Source organism: Hyperolius riggenbachi, chromosome 12, assembly GCF_040937935.1.
Source record: "Hyperolius riggenbachi isolate aHypRig1 chromosome 12, aHypRig1.pri, whole genome shotgun sequence".
In the NCBI taxonomy this organism is placed as follows: Eukaryota; Metazoa; Chordata; class Amphibia; order Anura; family Hyperoliidae; genus Hyperolius; species Hyperolius riggenbachi.
The window spans coordinates 208,437,808-208,454,826 of record NC_090657.1 but is presented as its reverse complement, the minus strand read 5'-3'; the positions used below and the strand labels follow the sequence as shown (position 1 = coordinate 208,454,826).

At 45.8% G+C, this 17,019-nt stretch overlaps 1 protein-coding gene across 3 annotated transcripts in view; it reads right to left on the bottom strand.

Annotated features, from left to right (window-relative positions):
* Window positions 1-2,267: 2,267 nt before the first annotated feature.
* Window positions 2,268-17,019, bottom strand: part of LIMD2 (LIM domain containing 2) — a 60,961-nt gene continuing 46,209 nt past the window's right edge. For all 3 annotated transcript variants that reach the window (XM_068264343.1, XM_068264345.1, XM_068264344.1), the window contains exons 4-5: window positions 16,766-16,905; window positions 2,268-3,385 (exon numbers count right to left, since the gene is read on the bottom strand). In XM_068264343.1, the coding sequence (XP_068120444.1) occupies window positions 3,223-3,385; window positions 16,766-16,905 (303 nt within the window). In that variant the 3' untranslated portion in view covers window positions 2,268-3,222. The remainder of the gene's footprint in view (window positions 3,386-16,765; window positions 16,906-17,019) is intronic.

The following is a 17,019-nucleotide window of genomic DNA, read 5'->3' as shown; positions in this document are numbered from 1 at the left end:
AAAGTTTTTGTGATCACTCTGTTACTCGTTTAGTACTGGGGAGAAGTTCACACGCTAATTCTTTTATAGAAAGGAGGCTTGAGGTTTCCTACATTTAGCAGGAATATGCCCCAAAATATGTAGCCCTCTTTTTTTTTCAAAAATAGATCCCTAGATGTCCCACAATGTTTTATTTTTATTTACGTAGTCTGAGTGCCTTTGGAACTGTACAGTGCCAGTGCGATTGCACAAAGTTTTTTTTTTTCTTGGCTACAGTAACCAGCTCATCTCAGCATACAAATAACAGAAAGCTTCCTAAGGACATTGTCTAGACCACAGGTGTCAAACTCGGGGCAAATGCTGCCCTCCTTGCCATTTTATGTGGGCCCTTGAGAGCTTCCAATGGCCATCATTGTAAGCAGTAAAAGAAAGGCCGCACACTGCCTTGCCAACTAGAGGAACACACTGGGGATGGTATTTCTGATTGAAACATTGTCTGTTTGAGCAGAAATGCAGCAATAAACAATCCATGGCGCACCCCACGGCAAAATCATCATGGGGACCCTTCCTTTGATTCCCCTCCCATCTGGTGAATTGTACACACACCCCTTCCCCTCGTAGCAGACTAATGCAGCAGAGCAGTGTAATACTTACCTGTTCTTGCGCTGAATCGTGTCTCTTCTGTTCTTCTTGGCAGTTGCATGCTCTGTGCTTCCATACCTTCTCCCGATCACATGACATGCCTCAGTAGCCAGAGGTTTGTAGCATAGAATGTGTGGCTGTCAGGAACAGCAGAGGAGACCCGAAGCAGCACTGGGGCAGGTAAATATTAAACTGCTCCACTGTGCTACTCTGCAGAAGAGGGAGGAGCAGCCTCCCCATGGTCGCTATAGTTACGCCACTTAGTTTGAAACAATTTGGCCCATGACTTAAGATAGCCATACAACTAGCCATTCTTATTCAATCGACAAAGCAATCCACTTTATTAGACGATCGACTTCAGTGTGGTTGATTGAAAGTTGGATCGACTAGTGACCCACACACTACTAGCGATATCCTATGTGATTCACCTTCTAATTGATCTGACTGATGTTGTGCCTCCATGCTCTGTATGCAAAAATAATAGAGTCGATTGAACGACATGTGAACAGTGGCCAATTCCTGTGCGATTAGCTGATATCTTCCATCTGGCTTGAATGACTGAGCTGATCAATTCTACATAATATCTGCCACTTTTCAATGATGGGCCATACTGAAACACATCGATTCTCTCTCAATTCGATAAAATAATTGAATGGTCAATCGTAAAGCCAAATCGCTTGATGTATGGCCTCCTTAAGAATAGATTTAGATGTTGGCCCTTTATGTGATTGCGTTTGACACCCCTGCTCTAGACATAGACTAGGAGGTAACTGAATCCCTCCTCCCTTTGAAGAGTATTTACAGTGATGTAAGCCTATTGTCTAGGATGTTTGCGGTGAGATGGACAGTAAGCTGTAGCAGTAGGAAGGGAAAATGAACACCGAGCTGCGTTGAAATAAATAACATACAAATAGGGCAGAGGTGATGTCACTTTTGGCATCACAGACAGGGCCGGATTTGTACTCTTTACCGCCCAAGGCCACTGTCACCAGCCGCCCCCCTTCAGTATAGGTAGTGAGATGACCCCTCCTCCCTTCCCTCCAGCATAGGTAGCCAGATGATCTCTCCCCCTTCCCTCCAGTATAGGTGCCAGATGACTCCTCCTCCTTCCCTCCAGTATAGGTGCCAGATGACTCCTCCTCCTTCCCTCCAGTATAGGTAGCCAGATGACTTCCCCCCCCTTCCCTCCAGTATAGGTAGCCAGATGATTCCTCCCCCCCTTCCCTCTAGTGTTGATAGCAAGACAATCCCTCCTCCCTTTCCCTCCAGTATAGTAGCCAGGTGACTCCCATAATCCCTCCTCCTCCTCTTCCAGTACAGGTAGCCAGCACGCCCTCACACAGCAGCAGCCATCTGTGTCACTCATTTCTCTGCTCGTCTCCAGTGCAGAAGCATAATCTTCCTCACAGTTTCCAATGCTGCCCAAGTCCTGCTGCTTTGGTGCCCTTGGTCCTGTGGTGCCCTAGGCCATGGCCTAAATCCGGCCCTGATCACAGAGGAACAGTAAAGATGGAAACCAACAGAAAGATTTTCTTTTTCCGTATCACATTTCTCCTAAATCTGACAGTGATCACTTAAAAACAACAGGTTAGGTAAGCTCAATAAGTCATTCCTTATTAGGTAAATAATGACCAGTCAACAGGAACATGTGGTCCTAGATAGGCTTTTATTTTACAATCAAGGCTCACAGAGATAAGTCATAGGTTTAAAAACATTTTGTAAACAACGCCCAAAAACCAGTGCAGAGTATTGATGTCCCTGTTGATCAGCAGAGAAGGTGTGCCATCCCCCCGAGCTGACAACGGGATCAGGAATGTTGCGGTTTCCCTTTCTGGTGAAAAGGCAGGAAGTGGTGAGGGTGTCTTTCTATCTTTTTGGATATATGCTGGAGGGAGGTGAACAACATGGGATGCCAATTTCCGAAATGGTGGTGTGATTCTTATCTGAAGTCATAGAAGAGATGAGTATGTCCCCTGAGGTCATAGAGCGGAGAGGAGCAGGATATGGCCGTCTAGTTCAGTTTGTCTTTTCCCTGTAAGAACAAGATGGCCGTCACCACGCTCCCTTCCATTACTGCACCTTTTGGTCTTTTCTGAGGAATGAAATCAGACTTGCGATATATGTGCACAGCTTTACATGTCTGCTAGGCCTGCCCTCCTTGGATCTCGCATAAACCCAAGGCAACAGAACTTGCAACCCATTGTTCAAATGCCCCCAAAACGATAACAGAACTCAGCAGCTGTGGTTAATGGCCATTGCCCCACCTCCCCCCGTCACACTCAGATGCCACATGGGTCTCAAATTTAATAGGCCAGCTTTGCCATTAAAATGTGAGCCTCACAGTTCTGCACACAATCGGCAGAAACGGCCCGTATCAAAGAACAAGTGTGCCCCGCTAAATGAATTCAAGGCCTGGGTGGCGTCTGATTTCTGCAGTTAAACACTCCCACCACTAGGAAGGTCTAACTGTACAAGCTACATGCTATAAAAAAGTGCCAGTATCTGCATTTAAACCCACGCTGAGGCACATGAGGACCTCACCCCAGGTGCATTGTGGGTGAGATACGAATAGCCAGGTGAGCTGCGGGTGGATAAAGCTGCTCAAGGTGCTTTGTCACCGGGAGCGTCCTGTTCCTTGTGGGTCCACAGGTCTTTGTGCGGTCGGCGTCCAAATCCCTCATCGTAGTTCCCTTTGCTCTTGAAGAGCTGCTGGAAGTGAGGCTTACAATAGAACTCGCCGTGGAGGGCAGCATAGGTGCCTAGGCTGCAAGAGAGAAGCACCAATAAGTAACATAGGAATTGTGCTGTAGGACACATTCACAGATTCATATACCGTATAATCTTATTAGAATAAACTCTGGTATAGTATACATTTGGGTATAGTAAACTACCTCTCCTGGTCGCAGCCAATCTCCATTATAAGTCTATGGGAGCAAAGCCTGGTATAGTAAACTCTGATAGAATAAAACTTGTGCTATAGAAAACATGTTTTTTGGCCCCTACAGGATGCTGACTCTGGCTATAGAAAAGAGTAATATGAACAAAACAGGATGCAGTGTTACCACTTCCACTTTGTAATCACCGATAAAAGTATCTTCACAGTCCTCCCATGGGATTGTACGTACTACCGGGTATCTCTTCCCTTGTTAGTGATGATGCTCCTGGTAGTGTGAGGAGCACAGTACAGGCTACCTTCACTTACGGTACAGATCACAGCGTGCCTACTCGCTGCAAAACTAAGGAGAGTGGAGAGGAGAGTGCCAAGTCCCGCCGCGGAAGTATTGGAGCCACTTGCATTACAGATGGGAGCGGCTTATGATTGGCTGCATTTTGAAGAGAGGCTTCACGATTGGTTCGAGTGTGAGCTGAACGTTTTGCAGGACACATGCTGCAAGTCACACCCACGGAGATATCGGAGCCACTCACAGGGAGTGGCTGCCTCTATACAGTGTTGGCTTCAATTTTTAAGGAGCCCTGGATACTGTACTAGCAATTTATCCAGCCTGGCTATGCAGCCCTAAGGTATACTTAAGCTTGTAGTCCACCAAATGTGCAACTGCTTGTACTGCACATCCAATAGGAGGACATTGTCAGTTCTGACAAAATTAGCTGCATGTTTGTTTCTGATGTTATTCAAACACTACTGCAGCCACATAGATCAGAAGGGCTGCCAGGCAACTGGTATAGTTTAAAAGGAAATAAATATAGCCTCCATATTCTTGGCACTTCAGTTGTCCTTTAACCTCTTGCCGACGATCGCCGCTAGGAGACTATGAAGACAGCGAAACCGCCGTCTAAGTACTCCGTACAGCACTGCGATCTGTGTGACACGGCTGTCCCCTCTGTAGCTGCTAAAGCCTATGACAGCCGATCACGCTGATTGGCTGGCGGGGGGAGTAAAAAAAAAAATAGTAACATTTATAAAATAATAAGACATTTTTGCAAAAAATAAAACATCTGGGGGGCGGTCAGACCCCACCAACAGAAAAATGTTGGTGGGGAGAAAAGGGGGGGGGGGGGGGGGGGGGTTAGGAATCACTTGTGTGCCAAGTTGGACGGCCCTGCAGCGAGGCCTAAAGCAGCAGTGGCCTATTTATTAAAAAATGGCCTGGTCTTTAGGGGGGGTTTAACACTGCAGTCCTTAAGTGGTTAAAGCTCCACAGAACTATAGCAGGAGATTCACTTTTAAAGGACCAGATTGCTGCCGCTGAAAGATTAAAAAAGGGTTAGTTTTTTATGGTGTGTTTACCCTCATTGGAGTGGTTACCCTCCTTTTCTGTACCTTTTACCTATTTACAGTAAATATGATTTTATTAGCGTGTTGGTTTTTTTTTTTTCCTCAGGGAAAGCCTGAGATACATTAATATAAGCCAATGGACCTTCAAGCTGCCACTGGTGATGCAACTGGTAAGAAACCCATTATTATTATTATAGTATTAGAGAGAACAGAGTCTCCTATTTTTATTTTCAGTTCTATAGCTTTCTTTTTATAACATTGCATAATTCTCTAATATTTGCAATTTACAAATTTAAAACTATGAAACAGAGCAGAGCTAATGACGCTTTGAATTTCCCTGCAGTAAAATCTTATCTAAAGTTGTCTTTCACTGTTCCTTTGATGTATAAGCACTTCAGAAAACAGCACTGTAGCCAACTTGGAGAGTTCAGAGAAGCTCTTTTGCATAGATAAGTTTCTTAACTCTTCCTGTACTGGAAACAATAGGAGACTCATAACTTTGCAACTAATGTTCTATTTCTTAGCTGTACTACACATACAACCTAACCGTCGCTGCGTCCAGCAGCCAGCTGTCCCTGTTTCCCAGGTTTTTTGTTACTGCGCATGTGTGCAGTAACAGACAGCTGCCTGGGACCAGGTTGCTGGGCGGACGAGCGAGGTGGGCGGGTGCGGGCGCGCGCATGCGCACTGGCGGCTGCGGCCGCCGGAAAAGACCTAGAGCCCGTTTTTAAACGGGCTTGGGTCTACTAGTAGCTTATACTGTGGGTAAATAGACTGCCACTAAAGGGTGATCCTATAAGCCTAGGTCCGTGACAGATCGGATCCATTCGAAATGGATCCGGTTTGTTTTGTTATTTCCCCTCCGTTTTTATGTTTTTTAATAGGTTTTGAGCATACGTTTCCAATCCGTGGAAACCTATGCCTAGGGAGGGGGGCCGCCAAACTGGAGGGTGAAGCAGCCAGGACAGAGGTGACAGCGGTCGGCTGGGACGCCGCCCCCTCCCTCCCTCACCTGGGTCTCCCGTCCCCACTACATGCGCAAAAGTAATTAAAATGTATGTAGGGAACGGGAGCTTACCTTCTTTACTTCCTCCGGTCACTGCATCACTACCTGCAATGCTGCCCTCTATAGTCCGGAGGGCGGCATTGCAGGAAGTGACACAGCGAGCAGAGGAAGTAAAGAAGGTAAGGTATTACTCTTGCGCATGTAGCTGGAGGGGTAGCCCGGACGGTGGACCACTGCCACCCCGTCCTTGCTGCTTCACCTTCCAGCATGGCACCTACCCCCGACCCCCCCACCCCCCCCCCCCCCGGGACACAAAACAAATCCGTCTCGGTGTCCAAAACTGCCTGTATAGAGGGGGATCTGTTATCCTATTGCCTGCCACTACCCCTCCGTGTATCCGCATGCGGTGCGGGAAAATGCAGCACGGATCCATTTTTTGTTTAGGTAAAGACAGCTGCTATTTTTAACATTGCTATCCGTGGCTCCGGTTTTTATCAGGTAAAAACAAAACAGAGCCACGGATACGTTCCCGGACCTAGTGTGAACCTACTCTTAATCTCTATGTAATCTACACAGATCAGACAAACCAGAACTGGCCTAATATTGTGTCGGTCACCTTTTCTGCTAAGAAATTGTCTCTGAGGGCTGGTGCACACCAAAACCCGCTAGCAGATCCGCAAAATGCTAGCAGATTTTGAAACGCTTTTTTTAATTTTTCTATGGCGTTTTGCTAGCGTTTTGCGGATTGCTGCTGCGGTTTTCAGTATAGTAGATTTCATATATTGTTACAGTAAAGCTGTTACTGAACAGCTTCTGTAACAAAAACGCCTGCAAAACCGCTCTGAAGTGCCGTTTTTCAGAGCGGTTTGCGTTTTTCCTATACTTAACATTGAGGCAGAAACGCATCCGCAATCCAAAAAATGCCTCACCCCGGGAGGATTCGTTTCTGCAAAACGCCCCCCGCTCTGGTGTGCACCACCCCATTGAGATACATTGACCAAGCGGATCCGCAGCCGCAAGCGGCTGCAGAAACGCTAAAAAAGCCGCTCGGTGTGCACCAGCCCTGACTCACTGAGGCATGAACTCTACAGAACTCAGAAGCAGAGATGGTCAGTGAGATGCAAATCATTGATCCCTGCCACATAGCCTGTAATTAGTTATCAGACCCTTTAACCACTTCACCACTGAGGGGTTTTACCCCTTGAACACCAGAGCAATTTTCACCTTTCAGCGCTCCTTCCATTAATTCGTCTATAACTTTATTATTACTTATCCCAATGAAATGAACTATATCTTGTTTTTTTCGCCACCAATTAGGCTTTCTTTAGGTGGGACATTATGCCAAGAATTATTTTATTCTAAATGTGTTTTAATGGGAAAATAGGAAAAAAATGTGGGAAAAAATTACTACTTTTCAGTTTTCGGCCATTATAGTTTTTAAATAAAGCATGCTACTGTAATTAAAACCCATGAAATGTATTTAACCATTTGTCCCGGTTATAAAACCATTTAAATTATGTCCCTATCACAATGTTTGGCGACAATATTTTATTTGGAAATAAAGGTGCATTTTTTTCAGTTTTGCATCCATCCCTAATTACAAGCCCGTAGTTTATAAAGTAACAGTGTTATACCCTCTTGACATAAATATTTAAAAAGTTCAGTCCCTAAGGTAACTATTTATGTTTTTTTTTTATTGTATTTTTTTTTTAATTACAAAAACAAAAAAAAAAAAAATTGGGGAGTGTGGGAGGTAATGAGTTATAATGTTTGTTTATGTAAAATGCTTTTAGGGTGTAGTTTACTATTTGGCCACAAGATGGCCACAGTGTTTGTTTACATGCGACCTGTAAGCGTCCTTCCGGACGCTTACAGGAAGCAGTAGGAGGCTGGGAGAATCACTATGATCGCGCTGTTTCTAATAGAAGCAGCGCGATCATTGCGGGGGCTTAGATCAACGAACGGGAATGGATTTTCCCGTTCATTGATCTCCGTGTGAGCAGGCGGCGGCGTGCACGAGCGGCGGGTGCGCGCACGAGCGGCGGGAGCGCAGACAGCGACGGCAACGCGGAAGGTACGGATTTCTCCGTCCCTGGTTTTTTAGGGGGGAAAAAAGGGACGGAGAAATTCGTACCGCGGGGGTTTAAGTGGTTAAAGAGACTCTGTAACAAAAATGTCAGCGTTATTCTTCTATCTTCTATCCTATAAGTTCCTATACCTGTTCTAATGTGGTCTGTCTTACTGCAGCCTTTCCAAGTGGGACAGTGGCTGTATTATCTCTGTTATATAATCTAATCTTCTTTCCTCTGACAGCTTTGTCGGGCTCAGGCAAGAATGTGCAGCTCTGCTTATTATAGGCAGAAGCTATACACACCCTCTCCACTCCTCCTGCAGGCTCTGTATGAGTCACAGACTGAGCTCCTCTCAGCCTATCACATGCCATGTCTTGTTTGTAAACACTGCCTAAAACTGGCAATTACAAGCCAGGATTGCAGCAGGGAGTGGCAAAAACAGCACAGAGGGGCCCAGGAGAACATAATGAATAAAATGGTATGCTTTTTATCGTAAGAATTTTAGAGTACAGATTCTCTTTAACCACTTAAGGACTGCAGTCATAAAACCCCTTAAGGACCAGAGCCTTTTTTTCCATTCAGACCACTGCAGCTTTAACGGTTTATTGCTCGGTCATACAACCTACCACCTAAATAAATTTTACCACCTTTTCCTGTCACTAATACAGCTTCTTTTGGTGCTATTTAATTGCTGCTGCGATTTTTAGTTTTTATTATATTCATCAAAAAAGACATGAATTTTCAAAAAAAAATGATTTTTTTAACTTTCTGTGATAAAATTTGTCAAATAAAGTAAAATTTCTGTATACATTTTTGTCCAAATTTATTGTGCTAGATGTCTTTGATTAAAAAAAAACCATTCAGTGTATATTTATTGGTTTGGGTAAAAGTTATAGCGTTTACAAACTATGGTGCAAAAAGTGAATTTTCCCATTTTGAAGCATCTCCGTCTTTTCTGACCACCTGTCATGTTTCACGAGGTGCTAAAATTCCAGGATAGTATAAATACCCCCCAAATGACCCCATTTTGTAACGAAGACATCCCAAAGTATTTACCGAGAGGCATGGCGAGTTCATAGAAGATTTTATTTTTTGTCACAAGTTAGCGGAAAATGACACTTTGAGACAAAAAAAAAAAAAAAAACAGTTTCCATTTCTGCTAACTTGTGCCAAAAAAAAAAAAAAAATGAAATCTGCCACGGACTCACCATGCCCCTCTCTGAATACCTTGAAGTGTCTACTTTCCAAAATGGGGTCATTTGTGGGGTGTGTTTACTGTCCTGGCATTTTGGCGGGTGCTAAATTGTAAGCACCCCTGTAAAGCCTAAAGGTGCTCATTGGACTTTGGGCCCCTTAGCGCAGTTAGGCTTCTAAAAAGTGCCACACATGTGGTATTGCCGTACTCAGGAGAAGTATTATAATGTGTTTTGGGGTGTATATTTACACATACCCATGCTGGGTGGGAGAAATATCTCTGTAAATGACAATTTTTTGATTTTTTTTTTTACACACAATTGTCCATTTACAGAGAGATTTCTCCCACCCAGCATGGGTATGTGTAAAAATACACCACAAAACACATTATACTACTTCTCCTGAGTATGGCGATACCACATGTGTGGCACTTTTTTGCACCCTAGCTGCGCTAAGGGGCCCAACATCCTATGAGTACCTTTAGGATTTCACAGGTCATTTTGAGGCATTTGGTTTCTAGACTACTAGTCCTCACGGTTTAGGGCCCCTAAAATGCCAGGGCAGTATAGGAACCCCACAAGTGACCCCATTTTAGAAAGAAGACACCCCAAGGTATTCCATAAGTAGTATGGTGAGTTTATAGAAGATTTTATTTTTTGTCACAAGTTAGCGGAAATTTTTTTTTTTTTTCACAAAGTGTCATTTTCCACTAACTTGTGACAAAAAAATAAAAACTTCTATGAACTCACCATACTACTAACTGAATACCTTGGGGTGTCTTCTTTCTAAAATGGGGTCACTCGTGGGGTTCCAACACTGCCCTGGCATTTTAGGGGCCCTAAACGTGAGGAGTAGTCTGGAAATCAAATGCCTCAAAATGACCTGTGAATAGGACGTTGGGCCCCTTAGCGCACCTAGACTGCAAGAAAGTGTCACACATGTGGTATCGCCGTACTCAGGAGAAGTAGTATAATGTGTTTTGGGGTGCATTTTTACACATACCCATGCTGGGTGGGAGAAATATCTCTGTAAATAGACAATTGTGTGTAAAAAAATCAAAAAATTGTCATTTACAGAGATATTTCTCCCACCCAGCATGGGTATGTGTAAAAATACACCACAAAACACATTATACTACTTCTCCTGAGTACGGCGATACCACATGTGACACTTTTTTGCAGCCTAGGTGCGCTAAGGGGCCCATTCACAGGTCATTTTGAAGCATTTGGTTTGTAGACTACTCCTGACGGTTTAGGGCCCCTAAAATGCCAGGGCAGTAGAGGAACCCCACAAGTGACCCCATTTTAGAAAGAAGACACCCCAAGGTATTCCGTTAGGAGTATGGTGAGTTCATAGAAGATTTTATTTTTGTCACAAGTTAGTGGAAAATGACACTTTGTGAAAAAAACAAATCAATTTTCCGCTAACTTTTGACAAAAAATAAAATCTTCTATGAACTAGTCATACACCTAACGGAATACCTTGGGGTGTCTTTTCTAAAATGGGGTCACTTGTGGGGTTCCTATACTGCACTGACATTTTAGGGGCCCAAAACCGTGAGGAGTAGTCTGGAAACCAAATGCCTCAAGATGACTGTTCAGGGGTATAAGCATCTGCAAATTTTGATGACAGGTAGTCTATGAGGGGGCGAATTTTGTGGAACCGTTCATATGCAGGGTGGCCTCTTAGAAGACAGGTTGTATTGGGCCTGATCTGATGGATAGGAGTGCTGGGGGGGGGGTGACAGGAGGTGATTGATGGGTGTCTCAAGGTGTGATTAGAGGGGGGAATAGATGCAAGCAATGCACTGGCGAGGTGATCAGGGCTGGGGTCTGAGAGCGTTCTGAGGGTGTGGGCGGGTGATTGGGTGCCCTAGGGGCAGATAGGGGTCTGATCTGATGGGTAGCAGTGACAGGGGGTGATTGATGGGTAGAACAGATGTAAACAATGCACTTGGGAGGTGATCTGACGGCGGGTTTGCGGGCGATCTGATTGTGTGGGTGGGTGATCAGATTGCCCATAAGGGGCAGGTTAGGGGGTGATTGATAGGTGATCAGTGGGTTATTACAGTGAAGAACAGATGTAAATAATGCACTGGCGAATTGATAAGGGGGGGTCTGAGGGCAATCTGAGCGTGTGGGCGGTTGATTGGGTGCCCGCAAGGGGCAGATTAGGGTCTAATCTGATGGGTAACAGTGACAGGTGGTGATAGGGGGTGATTGATGGGTAATTAGTGGGTGTTTAGAGGAGAGAACAGATGTAAACAATGCACTTGGGAGATGATCTGATGGCGGGTTTGCGGGTGATCTGATGGTGTGGGTGGGTGATCAGATTGCCCGCAAGGGGCAGGTTAGGGGCTGATTGATGGGTGGCAGTGACAGGGGGTGATTGATGGGTGATTGACAGGTGATCATACAGTACACAGGGGGGGGGGGGGGGATCAGGAGCCCCCAGGGTGCAGTTAGGGACCTAATAAAAAAAAATAGCGTTGACAGATAGTGACAGGGAGTGATTGATGGGTGATTAGGGGAGCGATTGGGTGCAAACAGTGGTCTGGGGGGTGGGCAGGGGGGTGGTCTCAGGGGTGCTGTGGGCGATCAGAGGGAAGGGGGGGCAGGATCAGTGTGCTTGGGTGCAGACTAGGGTGGCTGCAGCCTGCCCTGGTGGTCCCTCGGACACTAGGACGACCAGGGAAGGAGGCAGCCTGTATAATACACTTTGTATACATTACAAAGTGTATTATACACTTTGTATGCGGCGATCGTGGGGTTAACAACCCGCCGGCGCTTCCGAACGGCCGGCGGGTTGTCGTCGCAGGTGGGCGGAGCCTATTGCCGGCGGATGTGCGCGCATCAGTGCGCGCGATCCCCGGCCAGGAAGAGACCCAGGATCCGACGCCAATGTGCGTTACGTGGTCCTGGGGCTGCCACTTTGCCGCCGCCATTCTATAGTGGGCGGTCGGCAAGTGGTTAAGTCTGAATGGAGTGAAACGGTCATTCTGAGCCCTGAAACCCTTATGCTGGGAATACACTGTTCGTTTTTGAGCCAGATAGATGGCTCGATAGATAATTTCCGACATGTCTGATCTCCCGTTCAACTGCTCGATTTGTGATAGAAATGATTGGAAAAAGATTTTAAAAACCGAGCGGAATGTAAGAGAATCGACTGCAGAATCGAGTGGTGAAACGATCGAACAGGGGAATCGAGCAGCAGAAACGAATCGTGTATTCCCAGCATTAGAGTGATAGAAATAATAGGAGGAACACAGCCCCTGGTCATCTCTCTGCTGGGCATTGTACATACAACTTCATCTCAGGTCACATGTCAGTTCAGGTACCCTTCCAGATTTTCAGCCATTTGTGGTAAAGCAGCTGTTATGTGTGATTGGACCAAGTAGGATAGCCTTCACTCCCCATGCACATCAATAAGCCTCGGGTACCCATGACCCCTGCTGCCATTTTGTTGGTTATCCTTCCTTGGGCTACAATAAGTAGGCACTAACCACTGCAAACTCGGAAGATCCCACAAGACCCACAGTGTTGGAGAAGGTGTGAAACAGTCTTCTAACCATCACAAATTAGCCCATGTGGGTGTTTTTAAGAAGAGTCCATACATTTGCCATTTTTTCCTGCTTCTAATGCATCAACTTTAAAAGGAAAACTAAAGTGACATGTGACATGATGAGATAGACGTGCGTATGTACAGTGCCAAGGTCACAAATAAATATATTGTGATGCTTTTTTCCTTTCTCTGCCTGAAAGGGTTAATAGTCTACTAGGCAACTGACTAAGAAACAAAAAGTGCCTCGGGAGTACTTACCTCGGGAGGGGGAAACCTCTGGATCAAATCGAGGCTTCCCCCTCCGGAGGCAAGTACCCCCCAGGGGCAGTTTTTTGTGCTACAGGCTTTCTTTAAACATAACATAACTATGGGATATCTAAAAGTCATTTTTTTTTTTTTTTTGGGAGTAGGAGGATAGATACAATTGTTTATCACTTCACTTTGTTTTCACTTAAATATCACTTTAAGAGCTGCTCACTTGCTGCCTTAGGGCTGGTTCAGACGGACGCTTGCAGAGCGTTTACCGCCAGCGTTCAGGGCTTGGCGTTAAACGCTTCCATTCAAGTGAATGGGAGCGTTTGTACCAAGCTTTTACGCGCGTTTACACAAACGCGGCGTTCGGGTCCCGATTTTCACTGGCATTCAAGGAGCCCTGGAAGCTACATGTAGCTTCCAGGGGCGGTTAACCGCGATGGCTAATGACCCCCTAGGGGAAGAAAAAACGCGACGCAACGCAAACGCTGCTGAAAGCCCGAACGCATTGCCACCGCAACGCCAATGAACGCGACGCCTCCAAACGTCCGTGTGAACCAGCCCTTATGTATCCCACTCATGTCAGGTGCATAAGTACTGAGATAATCAGAGATATTCACCTATCAGTGGTCTTAGACTAAGTTCATACCATGTCTGGTTCCAAATGTGGACAGTTATCTTGGATCTGATATTGTGGTGTCCATTGTACCGGACAGGTCATAGATACTATACTATCTATGACATGTTTGTGTGGTGTTTGGAAAAGTTATGCAAGATGGTATTTCGGGTACCACTACCACAATAAACAGACTCGGGTAACATAGGATCCATCGACATGTCAGACTATCGTGGAAACCAGTCCGCTTTAAGCACTAATCTAAACCAATCCCTAAAAGGACCCCAAGGTAAGAGACATATGGAGGCTGCCATATTCATTTCCTTTTCAAAAATGCCAGTTGCCTGGCCAGCCTGCTGATCTTTCTATTTAGTAGTGTATGAATCACACACCTGAAACAAGCATGCAGCTAATCTTGTCAAAAACATCTGATCTGCATGCTTGTTCAGGGTCTATGGCTGAAAGTATTACAGACAGTGGATCAGCAGGTCAGCCAGGCAATGTGCATTGTCTAAAAAGAAATAAACATGTAATTCTCCATATGTCTCTCTTTAAAGAGAGTCTGAAGAGAGAATAAATCTCACTCCAGACCTCATAGATAGCAGGGGCACGTGTGCCCCTGCTAAACCGCCGCTATCCCGCGGCTTAACGGGGTCCCTGATCCCCCAAATCCCCTCCGTAATGCGGGGGAGCGCTTCCTGGTTGGGGCAGGGCTAACCGCCGCAGCCCTGCCCCACGCGCTTCTGTCAGCGCGTATCTCCGCCTCTCCCCCGCCCCTCTCAGTCTTCCTTCACTGAGAGGGGCGGGGGAGAGGCGGAGATCCGCCGCTGATAGACGCGACTGAAGGCAGGGCTGCAGCCGTTAGCCCTGCCTCCAGGAGCGACCAAGTCTGCGACCAAGTGTCGCAGTGGGGGGTTTGGGGGTGAAGGGACGACCGTTTAGCGGCGCTATTGCGGCGGTTTAGCAGGGGCACACGTGCCCCTGCTAACTATGAGCTCTGAAGCGAGATTTATTCTCGCTTCAGAGTCTCTTTAACCTCCTTAGCGGTAACCCCGTGCTGGACACGGGGTAAGCCGCCGGAGGGTGCCGCTCAGGCCCTGCTGGGCCGATTTACATAATTTTCTTTTTTGCTACACGCAGCTAGCACTTTGCTAGCTGCGTGTGCATGACGATCGCCGCAGCTACCCGCCGATTCGCCGCTATCCGCGCCGCACCCCCCCCCCCCCCCGACCCCTTTCGCCGCCTGGCCAATCTGTGCCAGGCAGCGCCGAGGGGTGGATCGGAATGCCCGCTGACGTCACGACGTCGGTTACGTCATCGTGATCGTCGCCATGGCGACGGGGAAGCCCATACAGGGAATCCCGTTTAGAACGGGATTCCCTGCAGGGTAAAAGCGCCGGCGGCGATCGGAGGGGTGGGAGGGATAGCGGAGGGAGGGGGGGAGCACGTAGCTAGCGCTAGGCTAGCTACATGCTTTAAAAAAAAAAAAAAAAAAAATTTAAAAAGTGCTGCGCTGCCCCCTGGCGGATTTATTGTACCGCCAGGGAGGTTAATGTTATACCTGATATGGTTCTGAAAATTACATGAAGCAATCTAATTTGACTATGAAGTGTCACATTATTTCAGATAAAAATTATAATAGCACCAACCTCCTCATTACTGAAAATATGACACATTTTCTTAAAAGGAAAAAACATTTTGTCCACATCAAAGCTTGAGGTGGCACCAACCCGAGGAAGTCATTTTAACACCACAAAATGCATTGTTGCACGCTCTCAAGCAATTTTGTGTCTAACCAGCCGCTGTTCTCTCTGAGGTAAGCTACTCCTTACACACTTTTTATAGTTTTGATAATTTGATCCTTTGTGGGTGCATTTAGCAGATCCAATTTATTTTTTAAAGGGAATCTAAAGTGAAAAGGAAATGTTGTCAACCATATTTATTTTCTTTTAAATAATTCCAGTTGCCTGGCAGCCCTGCTGATCTCTGGCTGCAGTAGTGTATGGATCACACACAGTCACACTTCAGTCAGAAATATTTATCTGCATGCTTGTTGTTCTGGTATTGTTTAAAGGGACACCGCCCACCTCTCATGAGCATGCCTTTAAGCCAGATGACTTCCAACAAAGTCGTGCTATGACCCCTCTGGAGGAGCCTCTTGCAATGGCCATGCGTGTCACTTCCTCTTCCTGCTTCATTCAGTGATGCACTTCTCTAACAGAGAAGACATGGGTGACCCGGAAGTCATAACATAGCCAAGGTGGCAGCCGCGATTTTTAAATTGAAATCGAATGAAAACTATTTAGTATAGAATGGTGATTAAGGCATCAAACGAAAGAGTAGAGCACAAGCTACAGAAAGGTATGTATCTTTAAAGCGGATCCGAGATGAAAAACTAACTATAACAAGTAACTTGTCTGTATATCTTATCTAAAGTTTACACAGCAAATCTAGCTGCAAACAGCTTCAAAAGAATGATTATTTATTCCTGTGATACAATGGTAGCAGCCATGTTGTTTGTAAACATTACACACAGGCAAGCTTATCAGCATCTCCAGCACTCAGCCTGTGAAAAAAACCTAATCCCCCTCCTCCTTTGCCTCTGAAATCTTTGGCTAGTAATACCTCCCCCTCCTCCTGCCCAGACTGAGCTCCCATGAGCACTTGCTACTGTCTGAAAATGCCAAGGCTCTCTGAAAAGCTGTGGGCGAGGCTTGTTTAGTTTATAGGGAATTAAAGAGTATTAAAACAAGTATTTGGCTTGAGGAATGCCCTATAAACAATAGGAAAGGAACACAATTATGCAATGAGTAAAAGTTCATCTCGGATCCACTTTAAGTACTTTGCAGTACTGGTCGGAGACTTAAAGGCATACCCATGAGAGGTACTCGGAGTCCCTTTAAAAGGAAAAAAAAATGTCAGCCTCCATATCTCTATCACCGCACGTGTAAAACCAAGCAAGCACATGCATCTTTAGGAGAACTTTACACACTATCCAGTTTCCACTTTTATTCATATATTGTAAAGAAATGATTGCACAGAAAGAATTACAGCCATTCCTTCTCCTCTCTTCATAACATGTATATGCCTATTTCTGACAGCAGGGGGTGCTGCTGAGGTGGTAAAATTGTGTAGTAAAGAAACCGGTGGACCTCAGTCGCTTTAGGCCTATTGCAATCAATGATACTGATGCTGCTGATACTCACCTCAGCTTGGTACTGCAGTGCTTGCAGCAGAAGCATCTGTTGTGGAAGATATGTTTGTCTGCGACCAGTCTCTCCATAGGGTACACAGTCGTCTGACAGGAGGAGCAGAGCTCCTTCACCGGAGGCTTCACGCTGAAGGACTGTGGAGAAATAACGGTTGTGTTACTGTGATATAGATGTGTGAATCCACATATACAAAGCAGAGATCACTACTGAACTATCTCCAGTCTTTTCACTGTGGTTTACGCCACATT